The 25,278-nt window shown below is 49.0% G+C and overlaps 1 protein-coding gene across 5 annotated transcripts in view; it reads right to left on the minus strand.

Annotated features, from left to right (window-relative positions):
• The window catches only part of ZNRF1 (zinc and ring finger 1), an 87,475-nt gene that overhangs the window by 12,923 nt on the left and 49,274 nt on the right, over positions 1-25,278 (minus strand). For all 5 annotated transcript variants that reach the window (XM_036231346.1, XM_036231345.1, XM_016143854.2 and 2 more), the window contains exon 2: positions 2,518-2,613. In XM_036231346.1, coding sequence (XP_036087239.1) covers positions 2,518-2,613 — 96 coding nt within the window. The remainder of the gene's footprint in view (positions 1-2,517; positions 2,614-25,278) is intronic.

Consider the following 25,278-nt stretch of genomic DNA (forward strand, 5'->3'; position numbering starts at 1 on the left):
CAGAAGGGCCATTGTTTCTGAAGCACCTTCAACACCTTCTGACAAATTCCACTGACAGGACTCATGGGACATGCTCTCTCTTTGCCTCCGGTGGCAAAGGATTGACTTTTGCAAAAGAAATCTTGGATTCAAAGCTTCTAGTTTACACACACACACACACACACACACACACACACACAACCTGAGGAGATGGCTTTTTAATTAGAAGAGGAGGAAAAACATGAGACCAGAGCAGGAACAACCACAGCTGGTTGGCCAACGTCCTTGTCCTTTAAGGCAGCGGTCCCCAACCTTTGTGGCACCAGGGACTGGTGCTCCTATGAGAATCTAATGCCTGGTGACCTGAAGTGGAGCTGAGGCGGTGATGCTGGCGCTGGGGAGCGGCTGCAGATACAGATGGAGCTTTGCTCGCTCACCTGCCACTCACCTCCCGCTGTGCGGCCCGGTTCCTAACAGGCCATGGACCGGTACTGGTCCGCGCCCAGGGCTGGGATCCCTGCTCTGCACGGACTCTGACTTTGCGTGTGGCTTCTGCGGGTGCCCTGTGCTCTGACCGGGCTTCGAAGGCTGTTCTGCGGAGGTGAATGTGGAAGGGCAGAATGCCCGCGTCCTCTGGCTGCCGCTGGGAGGAGCCCTACGGGCGGCACCGGGCAGTTCTCTAAGACAGAGCCCGTGCCCCTCACCTTCCCTGTTCGCCAAGCTGGGAATGTGGGCACCCTGCACTCAGGTGGTGCCAAGAGCACTCTATCCTCCACAGCTGCCTTTGCAAAGTTCTCCCTGATGACACCGAGAGCCCGGCCCTCTCGGGCGGGCCCACTCTGAGGCTGCTTTGTGTTCTTATGACACAAGGCAGTGTCTGTGGAGATCTCTCCCCAGCAACCCACGGGACAAAAAACAGTCTTCATGAGGGCGCCGCATATGTGGAAAATAAGGGAACACAGTTTTCTGAGGCCGTGGCTGGGAGAAAGACTCCTCTCCCTCCCTGGTCCCAGGTGGAGACGAGGGACAGAGCAAAGCCGAGCTGGAGCATCCTCGAAGGGATGCAGACTGACGAGTCCGACGGGAAGTCCAGAGCGCTCGTGACGAAAGACTCAGACGCAGAGGTTTTCAGTCCCCAGAGCCAGGGAGAGGCTGCCTTCCCAGGCACTGGGGAGAAGAGAGACTTCCCAGGCACCAGGAGGGTAAGAAGCGGAGAGAGACGTGGGGGATGGAGGGAGGGCCACGGCCTACCCTGACCAGTTGCCGACACACTCGGTACGCGGCCCACCCGCATGCGTCCGGAGTCTTTTGGCTGAGCAAGTAAACAAGAGACGAGAGAACAGCAGGATGTGTTTTCAGGAGAATCAAGTGGATCGAATTCATCAGATTTATTCCACAGGGACAATCTGGAATCATCAGGTCTCCCCAGGCTAATGTGGTGTGGGGGGCAAGGGACATCTGGGTCAGAGGAGGCCAGAGCCCAAAGACAGGTCTGCCAACTCTGTCCAGGAAACACCTCCTGTCGGGACCGGGGTCAAGCGACCCAGGCTCATTTCCGGGCCGGTCCTCAGGCCCTCTGAGACGTCACAGAACTCTCTGAAGCACCACTGTGACTTTAATCCTAGAAGGTGGGCCCAGGGCCGGAGCAGGGAGGGGTGCACCCCGCTTAGATCCAGGGCCAGTTCTCATACAGCACACAGACCGCTGGTGAACACGGGACAATGAGCAGACGAAGCGCGTGACGGAAAAGCAGAGCGCGGCCAGCGGCACAGGACGCGAAGCGTTAAAGAGAAACTGGTGTGCTCCGCGGAATGAGGAACGAAGGCGCCGGGTCCGTGCCAGGGCGCTGTAACTTCCCCAGCACCAACCGCGTGCCGGGCCATGCTGGCGAGTTGTACCCGGCATATCTTATTCCTATGAACCGGGGTATTGATATCCCCATTTAACGGACCAGGAAACCAAGGCTCTGCTAAACTGAGCAACCTGCCTCTGATCACAGTCAGTAAGTGGTAGAGACAGGCTTTGAACTCGGATCGGCCAGGCTCCGAGTCCTTACCCACAGCCCTGGTGGAGTGACTAGGTGGCAGCTCGGCGTTTTTGATCCCCAAAGGCCGTCTGCCTATTACCCTTAATTCTGCTGTGGGGACCCAGGGCGTAAGTGCTCTGTGCGAACCACTGGCACAGAGGCCCTGTGCCCCAGGGGGTAGTGGCAGTCCCTCCGGGCCCTCTGCTGTCAGGAGCACAAACGGGTGGAGGCAGTACCTCCCAACCAGATGTCCAGGAAACCAGCGGGGCAGAAAACAAGCAGAATGATTAACTGGACTACCCGAGAGACTTCCTGGCACCACGGACCTGACTCTGGGGCCTTCCTTCCTTGCCCCATTCCTCGTCCTCTCTGGCTGACACGGTAAGACTCCCTCAGCGGTCGGGTTTCCCATTACCACTCAGGCATGCCTGCCGGAAGGTGGGTGGAAATGCCGCCCAGCACCACGGGAGGCTGGGGAGACCCTTGCTCGCAGGCCCCCGCCAAGCCCTTACCGTTGTAGGAGAGGCGAGGTTTGCTCAGACACATTATAAAGTGCATTTCCATCTCGTCAGAAGCCACAGACTTGGAGCAAATGGGGCACTTGAAACCTGAAAGAGAGGAAAACAGGATGAAATGTTTTCTTCAAACTAAGCACAACCATAATAAATGCGATATTCTTAAATGACGATGGCCGCGCGGCGTTGACAGGGAGAATTACGATCTAGATACAGACTCGAGACTTGATCTGCGCTTTATTCGGTCATGCAAAATCTTGTTGTTTTTATTATAGCCCCCAACTCTCATGTTTTCCACTAGCGCTCTCCCTGCCATCCACCCCTCGTTGAAGTTTATCAGAAGTCCGTGGCATTTGAGTTTTCTTTTCTTTCAGAATCTTTCTCAGGGCGGGCTGAGTGGGCAGCGGGGATAGACAGGCAGCAAATCAGGACAACTAAGTAACCTGTCTTCGAACAACTCTGCCTCACCGCCCTCAAACCTCTTGGTTGGATCACCTGTGGGAGCGGTCGCTACTGTCAACTCCATCCCTCACCTGGCTCCACGCCTCATTAACTCACCTCCCGGTAGCTCCTCCATCCCTCACCCAGAGCACCCTGGCCTCCCCTGTGACAAGGCAGCTGTCCTGAGAGTGTGTGAGCAGCAGGGTGGCCCTCCAGAGCTCTCCCAAATGCCGTGCGTGCCTTGGCCATACGCCACGGAGAATAACAGTTGCTTCACGGCACCAGGCGCACATGGGGTTCTGTTCCCAAGTGCAGACCGCTTACACGCCCAAGGGGTTTCGTCAGAATTGCACTGGTATTGGAGATTCCAGGTGAGAACCTTCTGCGCTGAATTCTACTAAACAAATACAGTCTCTTGATTTTTTTTTTATTTTTATAGACAAATGCAGATAAAAACTATTTCCGACTCCTCCCATTTTAGTTTTATTGAAATTATTTTCAAGTGAATTCTTTTCCATTCTACTAAAAAAAGATCCAATCCCATTGAAGAGTTACTGCTGTGAAGATCTGATTCTTCCGTTAATTTTTAGTTGAAAAGAAAATGCAATGAGAAGGGTCGATCCCCAGTTTTCTGGAAAAATTGGATTTCGTACAGAAACACCCTGACTGACAATTTCAGATAAAGAAAGAGGTCCTGGTGAGGCCCTCAGGTCAAATGGCCGAGAGAGCAGGGCTCAGACTAGAATCAGATTTCTTAGCTTCCAATTGAAAGTGCTTTCTGCCAAGGAAGGCTTGATCACAAGTGCGATATTGTGGTTTATAAAAAGAAATACATATTTGGTCTTTGCCCAGTTCTGGCACAGAGCTCCTAAAACCCTAGGAATTTCCTAAGGGTCATAAGACCAATAACATTTGGTCTTTTGTCACTAGTTCTGAAATAGCGCCAGAGAGTTATAAGGTGAAAGGAGTGTCTTGTTATGCATAACAAGCCCTTTTCAGCCACACCAGAGTTTATGTAAATGAGGTGACTTCTAGAAAGTCCCTTGGTGAACTAAGGACTGAGGTTGGCTGCCATGGGAACCAAACAGCTGATCAGAGGGTTGGACCTTTCAGTCCCATCCCCCAACCGCCCCAGAGGGGAGAGGATTGAGTCCAATGGCCAATAATTTAATCAATCGTGCCTGTGTAATGAAGCCGCCATAAAACCCAAAAGGATGGGGGTTCAGAGAGTTTCGAGGTTGGGGAACATGTGAAGATTCGGGGAGACTGGTACCCCAGGCATGAAAGCTCCGTCCCCTTGCCCCATATCTTGTCCTAAGCATCTCTTCCACCTGGCTGTTCCTAAGCTATATCCTTTTATAATATACTGGTAGGTACAATTCTAGCAGATGACATTGTTTCTCTGAGTTCTGCAATCTGGTCCAACAAACTAAATGAAAGGAGGAGGGGATTGTGGGAACCTCTGATTAACGGCCAGTCGGTCAGAAGCACAGGTGACCACCAGGACTTGCAAATGGGGTCTGATGTGGGGGAAGAAGTCTCTTGGGACTGAGCCCTAAACCTGTGGGATGTGACGCTACCTCCAGGTAGGCAGTGTCGGAACTGAATTAGTTGCTTGGTGGTACTGGGAAAACGCACTTCGGAACAGGGTTTTAAGAAAGAGGTGGACTGGGAAATATCACATGTGGAGAAGTGCCACTCTAGGTGGGAAGAAACCTACATTCCAGAGAAAGCAGGGTTAGTGCCCACTTAGATCACCACCTCTGGATACTGGGGGGTAGGGTAAGGCTCAAGAAATAACTCCGAGTCTGTTACCTGAGTGCAAAATGCCAAGATGACCTGGGTTTTCCAGCCTCAAGACCTTGGCAACAATCTACCCTTCCTGGACCTGTTTCCTCACCTGAAAATTAAGAGTAATTTGCCTCAATCTTGCTAGGAGCAAATGGGATAAGAAACCAGAAAGCATGCTAAAAAGCAGCTAATCAAATGTACGTGGCAGCCTCATCATCGGGCATGGCAGCACTTGGCAAGGAGGAAGAAACAGGAGGGCTGGGGGAAGGATCTGGGGGCCAAGAGATGGGGGTGACGAAGCAACAGGAAACACTGGCCATGACTGTGCGTAGTGAGCCAGGGGTGCCAGTGGCCACCCCTGCAGGTCCTGTCTCTGCTTCCCTTGAACTTCCGGAGCACCTTGGACGGCACTCCCCGGGGACTGCCAATGTGAAATCACGGCCCCTGTTTATCCTCTACGGCACCGGCTCCCGACCATGATAATCACAGCTCACTTTCCCCAAGCCATACACTATGGCAGCCACCGACCGGGCTTTACACGTCTTCCTGTTTATATAACATGAGGTGGGTACTGACGTTGGCTATCTTGTGGAAGAGGACATCCAGGTAAGTCGCCTGCCCAAGGTAACCAGCCAGAGGCAGCGGGAGCTGGCATACGGCACCCAGGAAGTCCGACTGCACGGTGTGCCGCCTCCCTTGCTGAACTGTGTGACTAGTAAAGCAGCTACATGGCAGAAACAACGTAAATGCTACAGACAGAGGTAGCGCTAAACACCGTCTTCAAATCTTCCACGTTGTCCCGATTTCTCCTGACGTACCCACGGTCCTCGGTAATTCCGTAAACTAAAATAATGAACAATTTTTTTTTTTCTGGGAATTCTGTTAACATGGAAGGACAGAGTTCGCTTTCCACTCGGCACATGAGCCTACAGCACCGGTTGTAAGACGCTGAGTTTGCAAATTACTTTTTTAAATGGAAATTAAAAGGCAAAAAATAAGAGGGATAGGAAAATATGGAGAGCTAAGGGGGGAAAAAAAACGAATGTCTTTCCCACCTTCTTTCCTGAAAGGTCATCCAGTGATCAAGATGGATTTTACCACTCTCCCGCCCCAATCTTTTCTCATAATTACCCAGTCACCATTTAGCACCAACAGCCCTACAGAATGATAAATGCTGTGATCTTTATGAGCTGTCTAAAGGTTAAGATAGCTAGGAAATTTGGATGCCATTTTGGAAAAAAAAAAAAAAATGTCCACACCAAATTAAAATCAGCCCTGCAAAGAAAGCTAAACCAAAGGTCTGCAATGTCATCCAATGGACGTGATTTTGTTATTCGTGAGACCAACCTTCATCAGCACTCAGGAAGCATACATAGAAATGCTTGCTTTCCCTTCATGAGAAAGAGGCAGGTAAGAGTCTCCAGGAGATCTCCCTACCCCCGCCAACTGCATCTGAGACTAGACTCTGTCCACTGCCCCGGAAGCCAGGTAAGCAGACTGTAAGGGCGGCCGGCTGCCTTCCTCAATTCCATCTAGTTCCCTTGCAGAGCCAGTCTTTACTATTTGCCGCTGACAGAGTGAAGGGAGTGGACCAAGTCTGAAACCCGTTTACCCTAAGCCGTCGTCTGCTCCCACCAGACTGTGACACAGGCAGGAAACTTACCAGGCTCCTAGTCCTTTTCTGCCAATCTCTCAAAATGAGGCAGGAATGACTGCCGGGGCACGAGGGGAATTTGTGATCGTCCGATTCAGCGCTGGGTGCACTCCACCAAGCAAATGCTGCCACGGGACCCCTCCACCCCCAATCAAGGGGAGTGGAGAGAGAGCTCCTAAATGAGACTTCCTTTCCTTTCTTTCTCTCGCCATCAGACCGGCTCAAGGTTATACAACCACAAGAGCCAAGGACAGTTTGATCAGCCAGAGACCAGCTGCTTCCTGTCTTTCGATAGTGTCCTAAGTGGGGAATCTCGGCTGGACTAGAGACCAGGGACCAGAGCTCCTGGGAAATGACAAGCCTATACCTAGCCACCCGAGCAGAACAATACCTGTTCTGAGGTGTGTTTTCCCAGTACCGCCAAGCAATTAATTCGACCCCTCTCACTGCAAGTTGAAGGGTAAGCCCACCGGCAGGTAAACCAACCGTGACCACGGGAACTGGCACAGTCATGAGCATCAAGCATCATCCTGGACTGGGTTGTCTGGACCCCCTGAACTTCACCCAGGCCCTTTTATTTGACTGACAGGGAAGGTGAAGGACAGCGGCTACCAGCCCGAGTTACGATAACCCTCCCGATCTTCTTTGACATCATATCTTGTGATATAAATTAAAGTTTTGGGGCTCTGGGGACCGTGTACTTCTCATTTTCCAAAACTGCAACCTTCTCCTTTAAGACCTGATTTCCCGGGACCTGTGCTCTGCACGTTGCCCCAGTTCCCTCCCTGACCCTCCCTCCGATGCTGATGCGCTATTTTAACGCTGCCCCAGTTCTGCCTGTCTCTGGGATCACCTAAACGGGGAAGAGTCAAAAGAATCGACCAGGGAAAACGAAGCCCTGCCATCTAGGGAGGGCCTCTTGTCCCAGGGAGGAGGGGTGGAGGTGGACCCCTCTCACCCGGGGGCTCAGAGGGCACCGCTGCCCACCGCTGCGTCTCGACTGTCCGGTGCCGGCTTCCTAGCCCGGTCTTTCCCTCCTGTGTCCCGGTGGTGCTTGATGTCTGTAAAATGCGGCCTGACTAAATGCATTCGATTCGGTGGGATTTATTGCGAATGGAAGAGCAAGGAGTGACGTCAGACGGCTTCCTTTTCCTGCAGAGACGTGTCCCCAAGAGCAGAGGCTCTAAGTATCATATTCTCTCCTCCCCTACACTTATCTAAGAAATAACCGAAAAGCACTGCACAGTCTATGATGTGCTGAGGTGTTGGGCTGGTCGCTCCTGGAGAACGTTCTGGACCAGGGGAAGGCCCAGGAATTCTGATTTCTGCCCCTTTCAACACTGTTCTCATGGACTGAGGCTCCAGACTTTTGTCCGATGCCAGTGTGATTCTTTCTCCTTTACTTGGCCGCAGAGCCGCACTGACACTTTGAAGCGATTTATTAAATGTGTGTGCGTGTGTGTGTTTCCTAACCCATCTGTTGTGATGGTTAGCTTCATGCGTCAACTTGACTGGGCCCTGGGGTGTCTAGATATGTCGTTAAACTTGATTTCTGGATGTGTCTGTGAGTGTGTTTCTGTATGAGATCGAGAAGTGACTTGGGAGACTGTGTAAAGCAGACTAGGGAGGGCATCATTCGATCCACTGAAAACCTGAATAGAATAAAAAGGCTGAGAAATGGCAATTTTGAGCTCTCTGACTATTTGAGCTGAGACACTGGTCTTCTCCTGCCCCCAGACTGGGACTTAAAACCAGCAGTTCTCCTGGGTCTCAAGCCTTCACACTCAGACTCAAACTGAAGGTGATGATGGCCTCTCCTGGGTCCTCCATAGATCACAGGACTTCTCAGCCTCCTTGACTGCACGAGTGATTTCTCATTCTCTCATTCATATTCTCTCTCTCTCTCTCTCTCTCTCTCTCTCTCCACGCCCCCCTCCTTCTCCACACACACATACACAGGTATACATATATATTCTATTGGTTCTGTTTCTCTGGAGAACCCTAATACATCTGTTTATAAAAATGTCCAACAACGAAACACTGACAACATCAAATGTTGGTGAGGATGCGGAGCAACTAGAACTCTCATGTTGCTGGAGGGAGTATAAAATGACGCAGTCACTTTGAGAAAAGGTCAAGTAGTTCCTTATAAAATAAAAGATACGCCCAGCCTAACCCAAGCGATTCTTCATCTAAATATTTACCCGAAAGAAACGAGAATGCTTTCTACAAATAGGCATTTCTAAGAATGTTCATTGCGGCTTTACTCATAACGAACAAAAACTAGAACAACTCAACTGTCCATCAACGGAATGAACGTGTTTTATCGCTTTTTCTTGCGTAACTGCTCTGGGACTTCCAGTACTATGCTGACTAAGAGTCCGCCTGGGTTTCAGCTTCCTGTGCTGCCTTCTTTTTTCCCCCTCAGTGGTCTATAGATAAAATTCTACCACCTTCTAGTTTCTTGGTGCTACAAATGGGAAGTCTGATGCCAGTGTGATTCTATCTCCTTTACTTGGCCTAAAAGCCTGAAACGTCTTCCTCTTCATCCTCTGAGTTGAGAAATTTTACCGGAATAGCCGTAGATGTGTCTCGGTTACTTCCCCTAATGGCGAGTCATGAGTGCCATTCATCAAATATTTCTCTCTTTCCTCCTTCCGGCCATATCGTAGGACGGCACTTGCCGGCTCCCTTCGAAGCTGACGGTGGGTTTGTGATTTGCTTTGACCAGTGAAAAGAAATGTGAGCGGAACACATGCACTTCCGGGCAGACTTCGGGCACGAGTTCGCGACTCATCACGTTACCTGCGCTGCTACGGTGAGATGGAGCCTCCGTCACCTTGGGTTCCTGAGTAACAACAACGGGCAGATGCCCCTACTCCTGACGTGCAGTGGATACGGCCGTGCAGGGGAAAATAAACCTGTTGAGTAAACTATGGAGCTTATGGGACTGCTTTTTTTTTTTTCTTTTAATTATTACATTATAACCTAGTTCTAGCCTGTCTTGACTGCCACACCCTTCCAGTATCTTTTTTTTTTTTTTCCCCCTTTGAGTACTCTTTATTTCTTATGTGGGTGTCTTAGTTCTATCTTCCAGGTCTCAAGTGTATTCTTCCAGAACTTCTGTCTGAACGTGTTTTCAGGAGCTCAGACTTGCTAACTCATCCTGGGCCCTGAGTGCCTGCCTCCCCTGCTTGGCTAAACGAGATAAATGGTTGGCATTGGAAAGGATGAAAGAGCGGAGGCATGCATTCCGGCCACCACCTTCCCAGATTCCTCTCTGCCGGGACATTCATGTTCTTTTTTTTTTTTTTTTTTTTAATATAATGTATCAACAACAATCCACATACCTGCCATTTTCCATGTCTATGTATTCTATAGTGATAATATGTTGTGCTTGGCTATTCTCTTTAGCTTTTTTTTTTTTCTTTTTTCTGTAGGTGTTTGGATTCCCAGTTTTTACCTACTATAAAGATTCTCTCAGCTGTGCTCTCCGTTCTCTACGCGAAGCACGGTGTATTCCACCTCCAACATATTTTTGCTGTTTCTGGATTCTAGGCTGACCGGTTTGGAAGAAAGGAGATCGATTACATCAGGAGCTAGAAGAAGCAGGCCCTCCCAATCCCAAGCCAGGTGGCCTTGTACAAGCTACTGAGCGACATGTCCGCAGTGCCCTGGCTACTGCGAGCACTGTCCTAAAGCCCAACCAAAGATGGATGTGTGAGGATTTTGTGCAAGAGCAAAGCACGTGAGATGTGGGATGGCCATTTTACCATGATAAGGGCCACTCGAGTAGACTCAGGGTTGTTGGTAAATCTGCCAGTGAGGAAACTGATAAATTCTTCGAGCAAAGAAGTGAAAAATGAGCTGACCCTACACAATGTACTTTGTGAACTCTAAGATCCCACCAGTTTTAAGAGGCACCATTACGAACCTCTGGGTGAGAGAAGAATTACAGGTGATGAGATGAGACGATATGACACATCCCGGTTTTGGAGTTGCTAAACTGTGACATGTGTATGGTCTTAGAATCGATAACTGCATGAAAAAATGCATATATGGATATTTTGTACGGAGAGACTGACTGAGAACAGGCTAGATGAAGATTTCTACAGTGGGAAGGAGGGAAGATCTGCAGGGCGTGTGCAAAAGGAGGCGTGCCTGGCGACACCCCATCCGCCCCGAGGCTAGAGCGAGCAAGTCCCCGCCAGCCGCAAGCCTGGCGGGGGAGCCCAGCCACAGCCTTCCTGCCACGTGAATGCTGGGAAAAGCACTCGCCAGGAGCAGGGACGACGGCTACTAACTGTCCTGTTCCCTTTGGTCCTCTAACCCATTTCCTCCAAGAGAGAAGCCCTGGAATGACTGTTAGGGGGCTGGGGAGATGAGTGGGAGGGGGAGGAATAGGAACATGACTGTCTCATGACCAGAGCCTGAGCTGGTGGTACGAATACAAAAAAGATGAGAGCCCCAGGGAGTGAGCAAGTCCCCAGCTACTGGCCAGGAAGGACGACTGTTGAATTAAAACCCCGTCACCCGGCTATTATGCGTGGGCAAGTTTAGGGGCATCCAATTATGGCTCAAAAAGTGTAGATGTAGTCTCCAGATAAACATTTGGCTTTTACTTTGGAGATATCTTATTTAAAGGATAGGCCATCTGTTCAGAGAGGAAGACTGTCTAGTATCCAAAAGGTTGTGCCAGCATTTATTTAAATTCATAGATATTAGGGATTACCTACAAGCTGGTCAATGGGATAGACATGTCTGGTCAGGAAATGCCTAGTTACTGAGCTAAATACCATGCTTTTCTTTTTCTCTCAATGGCTGTCTCACCTTCACTCCAATACCCAACACACCTCGCCGCCCGTGCCCCTTGGACCCAACACTCACAGCTGCTGCTGGAGCGGGCTGCCCAGTGTTTGCGCGAAGCCAGAGAACACTCTCAGGAGAAGGCGGAGTTCCCCTCAGCCTTTTTCTCACAAACTCAACAGCGAGGAGTGGGGCCAAGGACCACCTCCGCTCCAAAAAGAGACAAAAGGACGACAAAATCTGGTCTTTAGGCAGAAACTGCAGTTACGACCCCCGAAGGATTTGTGGACTGCCACATTAGCGAAGCGAGACCCGCTGCTTCCAGTTCCAGCGAAGGCTGCTGTCTGAGCAGGACGCCAGGCACGCGGCTCCGGTCTCACTCTGCAGGCGCCCTCAGCAGACTTCCCTAGGGGGGCAGGACTCCTTGGACCCACCCTGTTGCTGCCTGCTTCTCCCCTGGATATCGACTCCTTTCCAAGACATGGGGTCTTTATTGTTATACTTAAAAATTCCAACCTTTAACCGAGTTTGCTTTTTTTTTTTTTTTTTTTTAAGGTGTGTGTATTTATGTGTATCTGTGTGTGTTTGTAGGTGGGGCTGGAGGCATAAAATCTATACAGGACCAATAGTTTATTCCTGGGTTCCTGAAGGCACTGTCCACCCCAATGTCCATATGGCTGACAGGGATGTTTCACTGACAAGAAGGAAAATGCTTGAATACACTGCCAGATCACGTTCGGCCAGCATCTACCTCGCCAAGGCAATGGACGTGACTCTCAAATTTAAGTGACTGCACATATTGAAAAACACCATTCGCCTGGCACGGTGGAACCTGTATCTACTGATGCTGACGGCCCCGGCCTTCATGTCACTGGAGGGTCCCAATACAATCTCAGGATGCAGAGTACGGGGCTGCTGCATTTCACTTCGTAAAAACTATCAGCTCCGGCTCGGGTGCCCGGCATGCAGCAACACTGCAGGCTGAGCCTGGCTATCTGGCAGAATGAATGCTGGCTAGCTTCTTGCCTGGCCTAGACCTGACCCCTTCTCGGCAGGGCCTGCTCGGCTCAGCTGCGCCTCCAACACAGGAGATGGAGGCGAAGCTCAGAGGACACGGGCCTGCCGGCCACGACTGTGCTTTCCAATGATGTCTAAAGAGGAAGAAGCCAAAGGAATAGAACGGGGTTGTTTTGAAAGCTCACCAGCAGTAGAGTGATCGGGCCCATCAAAGAGGATCGTCAGCGCGCGAGAAGGCCTCCGAGCTTCAGGCCTTGCTCTTCTGTCACCCACGGCTAGCTGAGTACCACCGGGAAAGAGACTGAAAGACCCTGTCACTGACCATAGGCCCTGACCAATGAGTTAAGAAAGGATTTCCCAGAGACACTCCAGACACAAAGCATAAGCAAGAAGGATCATCGATTCTAAGCTCCCTGAAATAGTGAATGACCCTTATCAAGACACGTAGAGTGTGCTACTCTCCTGGTTTTCTTCACTTCTGGTTCAGAATATTTCCAGTCTGGTAGACAAAAATGGAAGAGGGAGACGTGCAGGAGTGAGAGGAAGCTACTCCGACATGGTAGCAGGAACGTGGATGGCGAGACTTCACGAATCTTTATTCATGAGAATGGTTCCAAGGCTAGGAAACCAGGAATCTCCTAATGATAAGTCAGTCGTCTGGCTGGCAAAAGATTTGTGCTATGCTGTAACATTAAAATCAAGGATGTCAGTGGACAAAACGTTAAGCCAGGGAGCAGTCTCTGGCCTGGACCTTACAAACACAGCCACTTATGAAATGTGGAGGCCGCATAAACTGGGAATTCCTTCCTGGCTTTGATATTTTACATCGACCATTTTTACACTGATTTGACATTCCTTCCTTTCAAGTCGGCACATCCGACTTCCCAGAACACTGGCATCGGGGGCCTAAATATTGACAAAACCACTTATCGAGGTCCGTGAAAGAGAATTCAAAAATAAGGAGCCAGATAGAATGAAATGTGGATCTCGATTCAGAATTCAGGTATTCAGGTCATAAGTTGTGAGGCCTGGGGCAAGTCACCTAATCTTCTCCGGCGTCCATTTTCTCATCTGTAAAACGGGAATCATTTTAGCAATTTAACCACTAAATGAAAACACACGTGTAAACGGCGACACAAATGTGTGGCAGGCAGAATAATGGTTCCCCAAAGAAGTTCACATCCTAACCCCTGGAACCTGCAAATGTTATCTTCTATGGAAGAAGAAGAAGAAAAAATAAAGCGGCTGCAATGGGGGATTATCCAGGTGGACCCACTGGAATCACACGACCCCTGATAAGGGGAAGAGGACACAGGAGAGCCGGGGAAGCAGACATCGGAGAAAGACTTGCAGATGCTACGTTTTTGACTTTGAAGATGCGAGGCTTCTCCTCTGGAACCTCCAGGAGAAACTCAATCCCGCCAACGTGCCGATTTTAGCCCAGTCAGACCCTTTCACTTTTCCCTTCCAAAAATGTAAGAGAAAAAAAAAAAATCTGTGTTGTCGAATTCATGATAATTTGTTAGAGCAATAATAGGAAACCAATACAAAATGTTATGGGAGATGTGATTATTCACCTAGAGGACCACATTTCAAAAGAGGGAAGTAGCAGGGGTTCGCTGGCTCTACTAAAAATTACTGGGGTATGGCGTCCTCTCTTGGGGCACCACTAAAAACTGTAGAGCTATTCTGCCACACTCAAGTAAGACGAGCAGCCAAGTGAGTCAGTCTCTCTGTTCATTCATTTTTATTCTAGTTATTAAGTGGTAAAGAAACATGGGAAAACATTAAATATAATTTCTGTCCTCGAGGAACTGATGATCTATCAGGGATAAAAAGAGAGAAAACAGGGCCACGGAGCTCTCGTTTCCTTCACTATTGTCACGGCCTTAAGTGACTGTCTCTCTAGTGACTGTATCTGACATGCAGCCTCTAGACCTGGATGTTCCTGCACTGGATGTCAGAGGATCCATCTGGAACTAACGCTCCAGGTGGTGTGACAGGTATGCTCTCCTGAGGAATGATGGATCCAGAGATTTTTTAGACTGTCCAAAGGATTCGAGTTTATAACCCAAAAGTTCAGAACCATTCATATAACAAGAGAAAGATTACAGACAGAAGAATAGAGCGTGTTATTAACAGATGTTTTGCAAACAGTCCAAATATTTGTGATTTACTTTCAGTATGGAGAAGAGGGTACTTCAAGGGAAAAAAAGAAGCCTGAATTGGTCCCCCAGGGATCTACCTCACGATCGGCGTCATTAATATTTGTTAAAGCACACCAGAGGCCCGTTGACGGGTTCCATTAAACACACTTTCCTTTTCTACCGAGTGAGCATATGCGCGCTGGCCCCCACCCTACACAACACTCTCGGTCCCACCCACACCTTCAACAGCTGTCCCATGTGCAACGCAGAGTGCTTTGCAGAGAGGTGTCTGCAATGGCTTTCTTCACTTCCTCTCCTTCTGTTCCCTCGTGAACTACTCCAGTCCCCCAAGTTCTTTTCCAAGGTTGCCAATGACCTCCACACATTCGTATCCTGAAGTCAATTCTCCAACGACGCTCGGCATTTGGGAGAGGTGGCCTGGCCCTCCAACTCCGCCTCCTGCCCTCCCCCGTTACTGCACTTGTTTCTCGGGCCCCCGTTGTGCCCCTCTCCCACATCTGCTAGCCCCCTCTCACTTCCTTAGACAACCCACCTGAAACAGCCGTCACTCTCGATCCACCTGCCACCACCCAATGTGCTTTATTTCTCACTCACCACCACTGCACCTGCTGTCTGTCACCCCTGTCACAATATCAGCTCCCAGAAGGTGGTCTTTTTCTTTTACTGCTATGTCCCCAGAACAGGGCATATGATAGGCCCTTGTAAATATCTGTTGGATGAATAAACATCACGCTCCGTGGAACTGTGTGAAAGAGGCCCAGCTGTCCAACTGCAAAGAGGTAACGAATTAAGGGTACGTGAGACTGTTGTTCGAGCCCGTTTCTTTCTGCCGCTCGGGGTGCCAGCAAGTGCCACACCACAGCGAGGGTTATGCAGAACGGTACAGTGTGTGCGAGACGGAATGTCAGTTAAAAGCCCGCTGTGGTCATGCTGCTTCCTGCCCACCCATGGTTCTGATAAGGGGTGCAGTGTAGATAATTATCACTCGTGTATGTGCACAGACTGCAGGCGGCCGCCACCGGCGATGTGGTGTGTGGCAGGTGCGAGGGAATCTGCTTCGGTTAACACCTGGGCAGGCCTTCAAAGTCTTGGGGGCCAGAAACAAGGTGAGCCCTGCCCCCAGGCTAGATCAAACCATGTGGAGCTAGAATGCCCTCAGCTTGGACTAGTAGAGCAGGCAGGGACTCTCCACCTACGCCTCCCCACCCTCCTCCAATGGGGAAGTGCCCTAAGGTAGTGGAAGAGCAGTACTGGGTGTCCGGGGCTTCCTACCACAGGCAGGGGCCATTTTCTGGATGGTGGGGACATCTCAATGCTTCAGCAGTCTGATAGACCCATTTTTATTACAGAAATTTTCAAATTGAAAAAATAGAATAAAATGAGCCCCTAGTTACTCATCACCAGCTTCAACAATGATCAACTCAGGGTCAATTCTGTCTCATTATCCCCTAGGGTGTCAACGTATTAGTCTGCTTGGACAGTCTCAGTTTAAGCTTGCTGTCCCGGTGTAATTAGCAGCCCCCTCTTTCAGTCAAATTGTACGTTCACCCAATCGTTACCCCCACTTGCTCTCCTCTGTGCCTGGATTATTTTGAAACGAATTCCAAACATAAGTCTATCTATAAATATTTCACAATGTGATGCCGACGGTTTTTAACACAGATCTCAACACCCTTTAGACACCAATTCATGAAGCACGGTGCTCACTCCTCCCAACGGTCCTGCTGGGGGCTTTCATGTCTCATGAGTAGGGAGCCAGGGAAGGGGAGTCAGAATGGCCCCGGAAAGGCTCTGTGCTATCTGCTTGCATGTGGGCCCTCCACACCCAGCCTGTGGCCAGTGGCGGGACCCTGGCTCATGGATGGGGCTGGCACGCGGATGGACAAGCAAAGCTGTGTTTCTGCCGGACCGACTGCACCGTATGGCCTTGTGCACTTCACCTCCACACAGAAGGTCTAGAAACAGTCGCCAACAGCAGGACGCCAGGCCAGACCTCAGCGGCTGCGACTCATTTTATAGCGGATGCAGAAGGAGCAGAGTGAGTTTGAACAATTCGCCTTAAATTTCAAATACGCCCACAAGAGAATATAACCCCAACTTCTGTCCTTGCTCGCTGGAGGGCATCACTGCAAGATTCCAGAACCAGGCCAAAAAGCCAGGGCAAGGTCAGCATCCTACCTTCTCAGCATTCGGGGGGAGGAAACAGGCAGAGAGAAATGGCGGACAACCCCCTCTCCTGATTCTCCAGAAGGGATGGCCCTAGAGCGTTCACTGGTCTATGATCCAGCATACCCGCTTCTGGAAACGGATCCCGGAGAAATTCTCCCACAGGCTACTCGGAAGGCGGCACAGGATGGGCCACAGCCCGGGGTGGGGTAGCAGTGAGCTGCAGGCGGGCAGATGATGAATGGGGAATGGGTCGGTACCACGCGGAGCAGGTGTCCTGTGAACTGGTATGCAGCAGCAATGGACTAAGACATACACACAGGACAGACCTGAACGCAGGGTTGAGTTAAAAAAATGAACCAAGATATCTGTGGCTCCAAGCCATTTGCTTAAGTTAAAAACATGTGCACATGATGAAATAAAATCCATTTCCACAAACAAAAACTCCGTGTATGCATGCAAGCGACAATTCACATTAAGAGCATTGACATGGTTGGCTATGGAGGGGAGGGGAATGGAGAACAGGAATAAAAGGGAACAAATCAATGTACAAACGAATAAAAACAAGAACGACCTTGCTCAGACCAATCATGATATGCCACAAACCGAGGAACAGTATTGACTCAACCCTCTATGCCAGAATGAAGTCTAAAATGGAAAAAAAAAAAAAAAAAAAAAAAAAGGGAAAAGGAAAAAGCTCACTTTTAATAAAAGCCAGCAAATGATCGATGCTTGCGAAAAGTCTGGCCTCAATTCTGTTTAATGCTTTCTTTCACCCAGCTGGCTAACCGGCTGACGAATGGTCCAGGACCTGGGAGGGAGGAAGCAGGGGGCTGAGAGAGGATGCCTCACTCCTTGCTGCTGACACAGGGCGGGGCGCGGCGAAGGGCCGAGTCTGGACTTCATCGCCAGCCCCTGCGCCCCAGGGTGGAGGGGCTCGGATGAAGAGCCGCCCACAGCAACACCTCCCCTCACAGTGCGGGCCTGGGGTCGCTGGTCCTGGAGGCACCTGGTCCCAGCTGCGTGACTCACGTCACGGCTCTACTTACATTTCTTACCTGCAAAAGGAGGGCGTTTGAGGGGACGATCTAAACCTAAAATTGTTCCCTGCTCTAATACTTGTGTGTTCTACGACGCTGCTTATCCTATGTAGTAAACCTGTGTGGATGTTCGATTTTGTGTATGCGTCACTGTCTCCGGTGGGCAGACACTGAAGGCTGACTCCGTTTTCTCCATCTTACTGAGGGTCGCTAAGTGCCAGGCCCTGGGGAGCACACGACGCGGAAAGAGCCCTTTCGTGGAGCTTAAACTCTGCTGCGGGATACACACAAGTACACGGGCAGACGCACGACCTCGTACACACCGTTAGGACAGGGACGGGACACGGTGCCAAATGGAAACGGGAGTGGAGCCTTTGTTGCGATTCTGGGGCCGGGGTTGGGGCGGCAGTGAGCTAAAGGCTTCCTGTGAGAAGGGATGGCTAAACTGCGACCGAAGGATAAGCGAGAGCTGGCCGGGCAGCTAGCGCGGAGGAACAGACAGGCAGAGCAAAGAAGAGGAGAAAAGGGTTCCAAGTAGCACCGGCAAGGATCTTGGAGTGAAGAGAAATGCTTCCTGCAGAGAACTAAAGAGGAGCGTCAGTGTGGCTGAACGGTGCAGCAGACTATGTTTACCAAAAATGGCCCAGGACTGCTCCCCACCCCGCACGCGCTTCGAGAGCCTCGCTGCTCTTCACCGAGCGCTGGAGTCCGTTCCCCCTCCCCTGGAACCTGGGGTGTGCTTGTGACTGTTCTGACTCACTGAGTACAGCCAAAACGCTCCGACTCGCGAGGCTGTCATACGAAAGATACGGCTACTGCCTAGCTCTTTTTCAGAACCCAAGCCCTTGCAGCCCAGCCACCACGTGGTGAGGAAGCCCCAGACCACATGGAGAGGCCAGACACGACAGTGTCCTGGCTGACAGCCCTAGCTGAGGTCTTGGCCAGACATGTGAGAAAACGGGCCATCAAAAGACACAGCACCCCGCCTTCCATTTTTCTAGCTGAGGCTCCAAATATCATGAGGCAGAGACACGCTGCTCCAGCTGTTCCCTATGCAAATACCTAGACCACAAGTAATAAATCGTCGTTTTATGCCTCTTAGTTTTGGGGCATTGTTATGCAGGTCTAGTACAAGAACAAACAGAGAAGCAGGCCTGAGCAGGGTTACATTGCTACCCTGCCAACCCCTGGCAAACATTAAGGTGCCCTTTGCTTTTGGGGCCTCTGTGCTAGCTGCTCAAGGGGTCAACAAGTGAACCCAGAATCCAGAAGGGACATCTGGATGACCCGACTCTGAACGATGATTTATCTTGATTACTGTGGTTTCGTGGGGCATCGTTTTAGACTTTGTGCTCAACCCTGGCAGAAAAGCATATGGTTTAAAAAGATCTTTAAAGTGTTCAATCTCTTGGATTTATCATTGTAGAAGTCAGAGGAACAGGTGCAGAAGAAGTCGATGATGCTCAAATTTCCAGCTTCAGAGACGACGTAAATAATGGTTTTTCATGGACATACAAATTCCTAGAAGGAGTATGGGTTGCGGAAAGGGGGCAGGAATACAGATAATGGTTCAATTTTAGACATGTCAAGTTTGAGGAGTCTGAGAGACATGCAGGTGGAGATGCTTGGTGTATCTGGTGTAAGGAGCTGAGGCCCGGGGGACGATCTGGACTGGGGATAAGAATGAGGCTAGAAATAGTTGTGTTTCTAAGTCATGGAAACAGATAAGTCCACTCCAGGAGAATGTATAAGGATCCAAGTCAGAGCCACGAGGAGAAACAGTAGCTAAGGGACCACACTTAGACACAGGAGCGAATGTGGTGGTTACTGGAAGTAACAGGGAGCAGCTAAGAAAAATATTTACAGTACATATCCCTGGGACCCAGAGCAAAAAAGCAAAAAACGAAAACAAAACAAAATAAAACAAATGCAGTTCCCAAACTACACACATCTATCTGCAAAGCAACGTTCTGTCTTCCTTCGTTCTTTTTTTTTTTTTTTACCCCCCTTCTGGAAAGGAAATAGTGTCACTAAAAGACTACCTCTTGACTTGGCGAAAAGTTCACTCAGATCTTTAAAATGAGGAACCAGTTAACACTGTTCAGGCCACTGGCTGAAATGCAGCAGAAAGTCCCATTTTTCTCATTTCTGCCCCATCGGTTCTCAGGCATCAGCCTGATTCCACCCATTTGCCGAATGCAGCCCGGGAGGAAGGAGTGGCGCCCCATGTTTGGGGGTGCGGCCGGAATAATGGGAATAACGCGGTGAGGTAGCTTTAGGTCCATTTACAGGAGAGAAAAAAAGGCTCAGACAAGCGAGGAAACAGATAAAGGGTGAAAAAGGAAGTGTGTTTTCCAGCCTGGACCACCAGGGTCAAACTTTAAGCTTGGATTAGGGAGATTACATTTCACGCCCTGGAGGGAGGTAGGACACCTGGCTAGGACACCTGGCTAGAGATGCAGAAGATCACACTGCACAGGCTCCAGACCTCAGAAGCAGCCTCGGCCTCCGCTCGCTCAGCGCTCAGCGTGTACCTGGTGTTGGAAAGCCCTCACGCACACAGGGGACACTATTCTTCCAGAGATCACATTCCAAAACTAGATCACTGGGTCTTTAACTTTTGGGCCTGAGAAGTGTTTGCGTTTGGCTTTAACAGGCAAAACCAATCCACTAGTCAATCTGAGAAAAGAGAACAGTGGGTATGGATTAGAGCCCACTAGGCCTCCTGAGAAAGGGACTTGTCACACAGACTGAGACACCCCCGGCCCCCTGGCCTGGCAGGGCATCTTCTTTCCACAGCTGGAGATGGCGTAATGCTTGGGGGTTTTTCCCCCGTTATTTCACCATATGACGAAATGTTCACCAATGCTAACCGTCTTCCTCCTCCAGCTCAAGGCTCTCCCAGGGGACTGCACTCGGGGCACGCTGGCACTCGGCTCTAAACTCCAAGGCCTGTTTTATGTGACACCCCTTTTCTTCCCCCAGTGTAGAAAAGGATTTTTATTTTTTAAATATATTTCTGAACTAGAATATTTACATGTTGAAATGTCCTACCTTTACACAATTTTACACTATTTTAAAATCTGCATTTCTTCCATTTAAAAATACATTTTCTTTCGATGAACTAATGTAATCTCTCTCATCTCATTTAAGAAATGCTTCTACAGCACCCCACTGTACGGGGGTATAATTCATTTAGCTAATGTCCTACACATAGACATTTCGGTTGTCTCCAGTTTTTTAGTAGTAGAAGCTACAGTGCATCTTGGCAGCATCTGGGCACCTCTGGCAGGCATTTGCCTGGTTTCATTCCTTTGGGTAAATTTCACAAAGTAAAACTGCTTAGTTAGGGTGCAGCTACGTATGTGAAGGAAAAGAAAGCTCTGCGAAGCACACGGATTACCTCCTTTGCGAGATCCCCTTTCCTAGATTCTAGATTTTCCTCTCTCTTGGTTTACTCCCTCATTGGGAGTGAGCACATCCTTGAACAGCCTTCTGGAAAAGGTAAGTGTTTTGAAACCTTGCCAATGACTTTATTCTACCCTCACATGTCTGTGGGAGGGGCCGATTTACTGGTGGTTTTACTGCAAGATGTCAGAGACATCGGGCTGCTCCCCTCCCCGACCCCCCGTTTTTCTCTTCTGGTCGCAAGGGCTGATTTAATCACATCCCGCAGCCCAGGCACGCTGGTCTGAGCAAGGCCTTCCTCTTGTTTCCTTTCACACCCCTGGCCACTCCATTCTCCTCCCTGCACACCTTTTCCTCCAGAAGCCACCATTGATATGTTCTTTATGTGCCTCCCCTGGATTACAGGTGCGCTTGCAAAACGTGGACTGTCCTTTTGGCTGTGTGACATTTTTTTGCTCTGTATTGAATCAGTAAACAAATATGCTGAAATTTCTCCAGTTTTAGAAAATTTGCCTTCTCCTAACACTGCTTTCCCTGACGGCTCGGTCCCCGTTTCTTTACATCACTTTGCACCGCGATCCTTCCAACAGGCTGTACTCGCTGATGCCTCTCTTCCCTTTCAACCTAAACCCACTCTGCTCAGACTTCTGCCTCGACTGCTCCTTCGGAACGGCTCGCCGAGGGCCCCGCTGGCTCCTACGCCGCCACATTAACTGTCAGACCTTGCGGCTTCCGGCTGCCCTCTCTCAGGGTACAGGTCCAGCCACCGCCCCCTCCCCTCTGACTGACTTTCTTCACTTGGCTCACGCGCTGCGCTCACGCTGGGCTTTCCTGTCATGCCACTGGGTTGCTCTTTTGTCTCCTTTTCCGTTTCCTTCTCTCCCTTCTTCTAAGCACTTAGTAGCGATGTAGGCCTCAAGGCTCAGTCCTGACCCTCTACTATTCTCTCTCTACATCCTCTCGAGACTTTAAATATCACCTGTGTTTCTGCCTTATTGGTGCTTTGAAAAGTCCTTCCCTGCTCCTGTGACACAAAGATATTCTGCATTTTTTCCTTTTTTTTTTCTGGCCCTTTTTAATCCACCCCCCCCACCCTGCTTCCACCCCAGGCCTATGGATGTTGCCATCTCCCCTAAAGAACTGGATCTCTGAAGGCAGGGTGTCTCCTCCCACATGCTCAAGGTGCACCCCGGGGCCTGGTGCCCCCTGGGCCTGGGGCACCCGGAGTATAGTCCGTGGCTCCACCTGGGGCTTGAACCCAGGACCTTCTGCGTGTAAAGCAGATGTAGACGCACTAACCACTATACAATTAAGCCAACCCCTACATTTTTTCCTTGTTTATAATCCCTTATCTGCAAACCTTGGGGCCAGAGAAGTTTGAAATTCAGATTGTTCCAGACTCAAGAAAGGTGACGTCATGTCATACCCCCATTAATGTCTGAGGCAGCACCACGTAATTATACATGTTAATAATTTTGAAGTGACCCCACCAAAGAAAGAATTGACTCAGGTAAGGATCATCACTGGATATTAAAACCATTAGATTTTATCATTAGAATGCTAAAATCATTTGGTTTTTGGAGAACAGATATTTGCAAGTCATCCATGACTCACCTTGTAAGTAACTTGCTAACTACAAAGGGGGACAATGTACTTTTACAAGGGAAAAAGCTGGCAGTCGCCATCTTGACCAAATAATCAAACGTAACAGAACTAATAGTGGAAAAAAAACCCTGAAATTCATGACTGTGTCTCTTTACATGATGCCATATGAAATATGCAGCAACACCTGTATTGTTGGCAAAAAAATGTTTAAACTGAAACTAATCAAGCCTTTAGACCTAGCTTTCAGTTCATAAAGAACTTTAAGGGAATGCTACAGATAAACAGGTTAAATGACCCGAGGAAACAATCTGACAAATCCAGAACGGGGGATATCCTGTAAGTCCATTGCTCCCCGTTTTTACAAGAAGTCAGTGTCACACACACACGCACACACACACACGCACACAGAGCTCCCGATCACGAGAAATACAAGAAACATGCCAACCAAAGGCCACGTGTGAATCTTGCCCAGACCTTAGTTCAATAAGGCCAACCGATGATACGTATTTTTGGTCTAAGGCCAAATATCCCTCAAATCGGAATCATTCTAAGGTCTGAGCAGAGAAGGAACTGGGTGAAAACTAGGAAGAGGAAGCGGCCGTGTCCCGCACGCTGCGGCAGGGGACGCGCCGATGATCCCCGCCCCACGGCCTTCTGCCAGGATTCCGGAACTTACCGCAGTCGGTCTGGCATCGTATTTTTTGTGTATGTTTGCAACTCCCATACTAGATTGATCCTGAGGACACATCTAATTTTCTCATCTTCCTAAATGCTACTTTGTTACTTCGAATGCATTTAAGAATAAAAGTTCTTTTTAAAAAATCCAATTAGAATTCTGAACGGGATTGCACTTGTGGCAGACTGTATTTTCCCAAGATAGTTGCGCCAATATGTCTCATCCCACACGCTCGTTTTACAATGTGGCATAACATCCCTCTATCGATAGATGGGGTCTACGTTCCCTTCCCTTCTACCTAGAGTGACGACGGCACCTGCCTCACACAATGATATGCAGAGATAACACGTGACTTCCAACGCTGGGTTAAAAACAATAGCTTCCACCTGGTTCTCTCTTGGGACAAGGGCTGGAGCCCTGAGCCAAGATGTAAGTCCAGCTACCCTGAAGGCACTATGCTGGGATGATCATGCAGAAAGCCTGCACATAAATAGAGATGGCCAAAGAGCCCCAGCTGTCCCGACGCCAAAAATGCTTGAGTCTTCCCAGAAAAGGCACCGGGCACATGAGTGAAAAAGCCCTTTGAGAGGGTCCCATCCACAGCCCACCGCCACCTCACGAGAGGCCAAAAGCCAAAAATGCTTGGGAGGCCAGTTCCAAATTATTGGTTCGCAAAAATTGCTCTTTTAAGCGATTACGTTTTGGGGTAATGTGTTACTCCACTGTTATTGGTATAGTACTGAATTTAAAAATCAATGTGAAAGGAAGATTATCATCTTTATAACATTACGTCTCATGCAGGAATACAGAATGTTATTTCCATTTATTTGGATTTCCCACAGAGGTTCTACATATTCTTGATTCAGTTAAATACCAGAAACTTTATGGTTTGTTCTGCTATTATTTCTTATATTCCTGTTGATTATTGCTGGCACAGGGAAATACAATTTGGTTTCATAGATTCGTCTTATATCTGATTACAACATGTGAAAATGAAATGTTGTTTCTTCCCTTCCCATTCTTAAATATTTTTTTCTTTCTTTAACCTGGTGATCAGGATCTCCACTAAGTTAAAGTTTCTTTGGTTGAATGTAATGTTTTCTACAGACTTTTGTTAATTTAATTGGTCAAATTAAGGAAGTTCCTTTCGCCATCGTTTTGAGAATCTAAAACATAAAACGGTATTGAACCTACCAAATTCTTTTTCTGTATCAACTTATATCAGGTTTTTCCTCCTTTAGTCTATTGATATGACAGGGTTTCTGATGTTGAACCGTCCTTGTATTTTCGGGAAAAATATACTATGTTCTCAATATACGATTGAATTGGTTAGCTGATCTTTTACATGAGATTGGGGTAATAGAGGTACCAGGGAGCTTCTTCACTTGTGACCAAATGGTAGTATCTATATATCTTTTCTCGTAGTAGTTCAGGTCCTTTGAAGAAAGATCCTCCAAGCTCATGTCCCCACTCCTGGAATTGAACGAATTGAACTGAAAAGTAAGTTTGGAGCTTTGCGGTACAGTCTAGATCCCCGTCTGATCATCCTGCCTCTGGTTGGCACCTCACTTCTGCCCTCCCTTACTGGGTGCCTGGCCAAGTCCAAAAACTCATGCTCAGTTTCTCCAGAAACCATACCTCCCAACTGCTACAGGGCTGGGAAAGGAGAGTCACCTGATGGAGAAGATGCAAATGGCTCCTTATTCAAACTTTCAAACTATCTCCTTATTTTCAGCGTTAACAGGGGTCTGGCTAATATTTTGTGTAATATCCATATGATAGTCTATTAGCCAAAATAAAAAGGTAAACTTTCTGCATACTAATTTGTCCACAAATTGAAAAAATTTTTAAAGCAAGTTACAGAACAATATGCAGAGTGTGACACCCTTGGAAAACAAAGAAACCCACACATGCTTGCAGAAGCACGTGAACAGACATACCTGTCTGTGTTCCAAAGTGGCTACCAGGTTACCCATGGGGAAGGAG

This window comes from Rousettus aegyptiacus, unplaced genomic scaffold (genome assembly GCF_014176215.1).
Source record: "Rousettus aegyptiacus isolate mRouAeg1 unplaced genomic scaffold, mRouAeg1.p scaffold_m13_p_14, whole genome shotgun sequence".
Classification (NCBI taxonomy): Eukaryota; Metazoa; Chordata; class Mammalia; order Chiroptera; family Pteropodidae; genus Rousettus; species Rousettus aegyptiacus.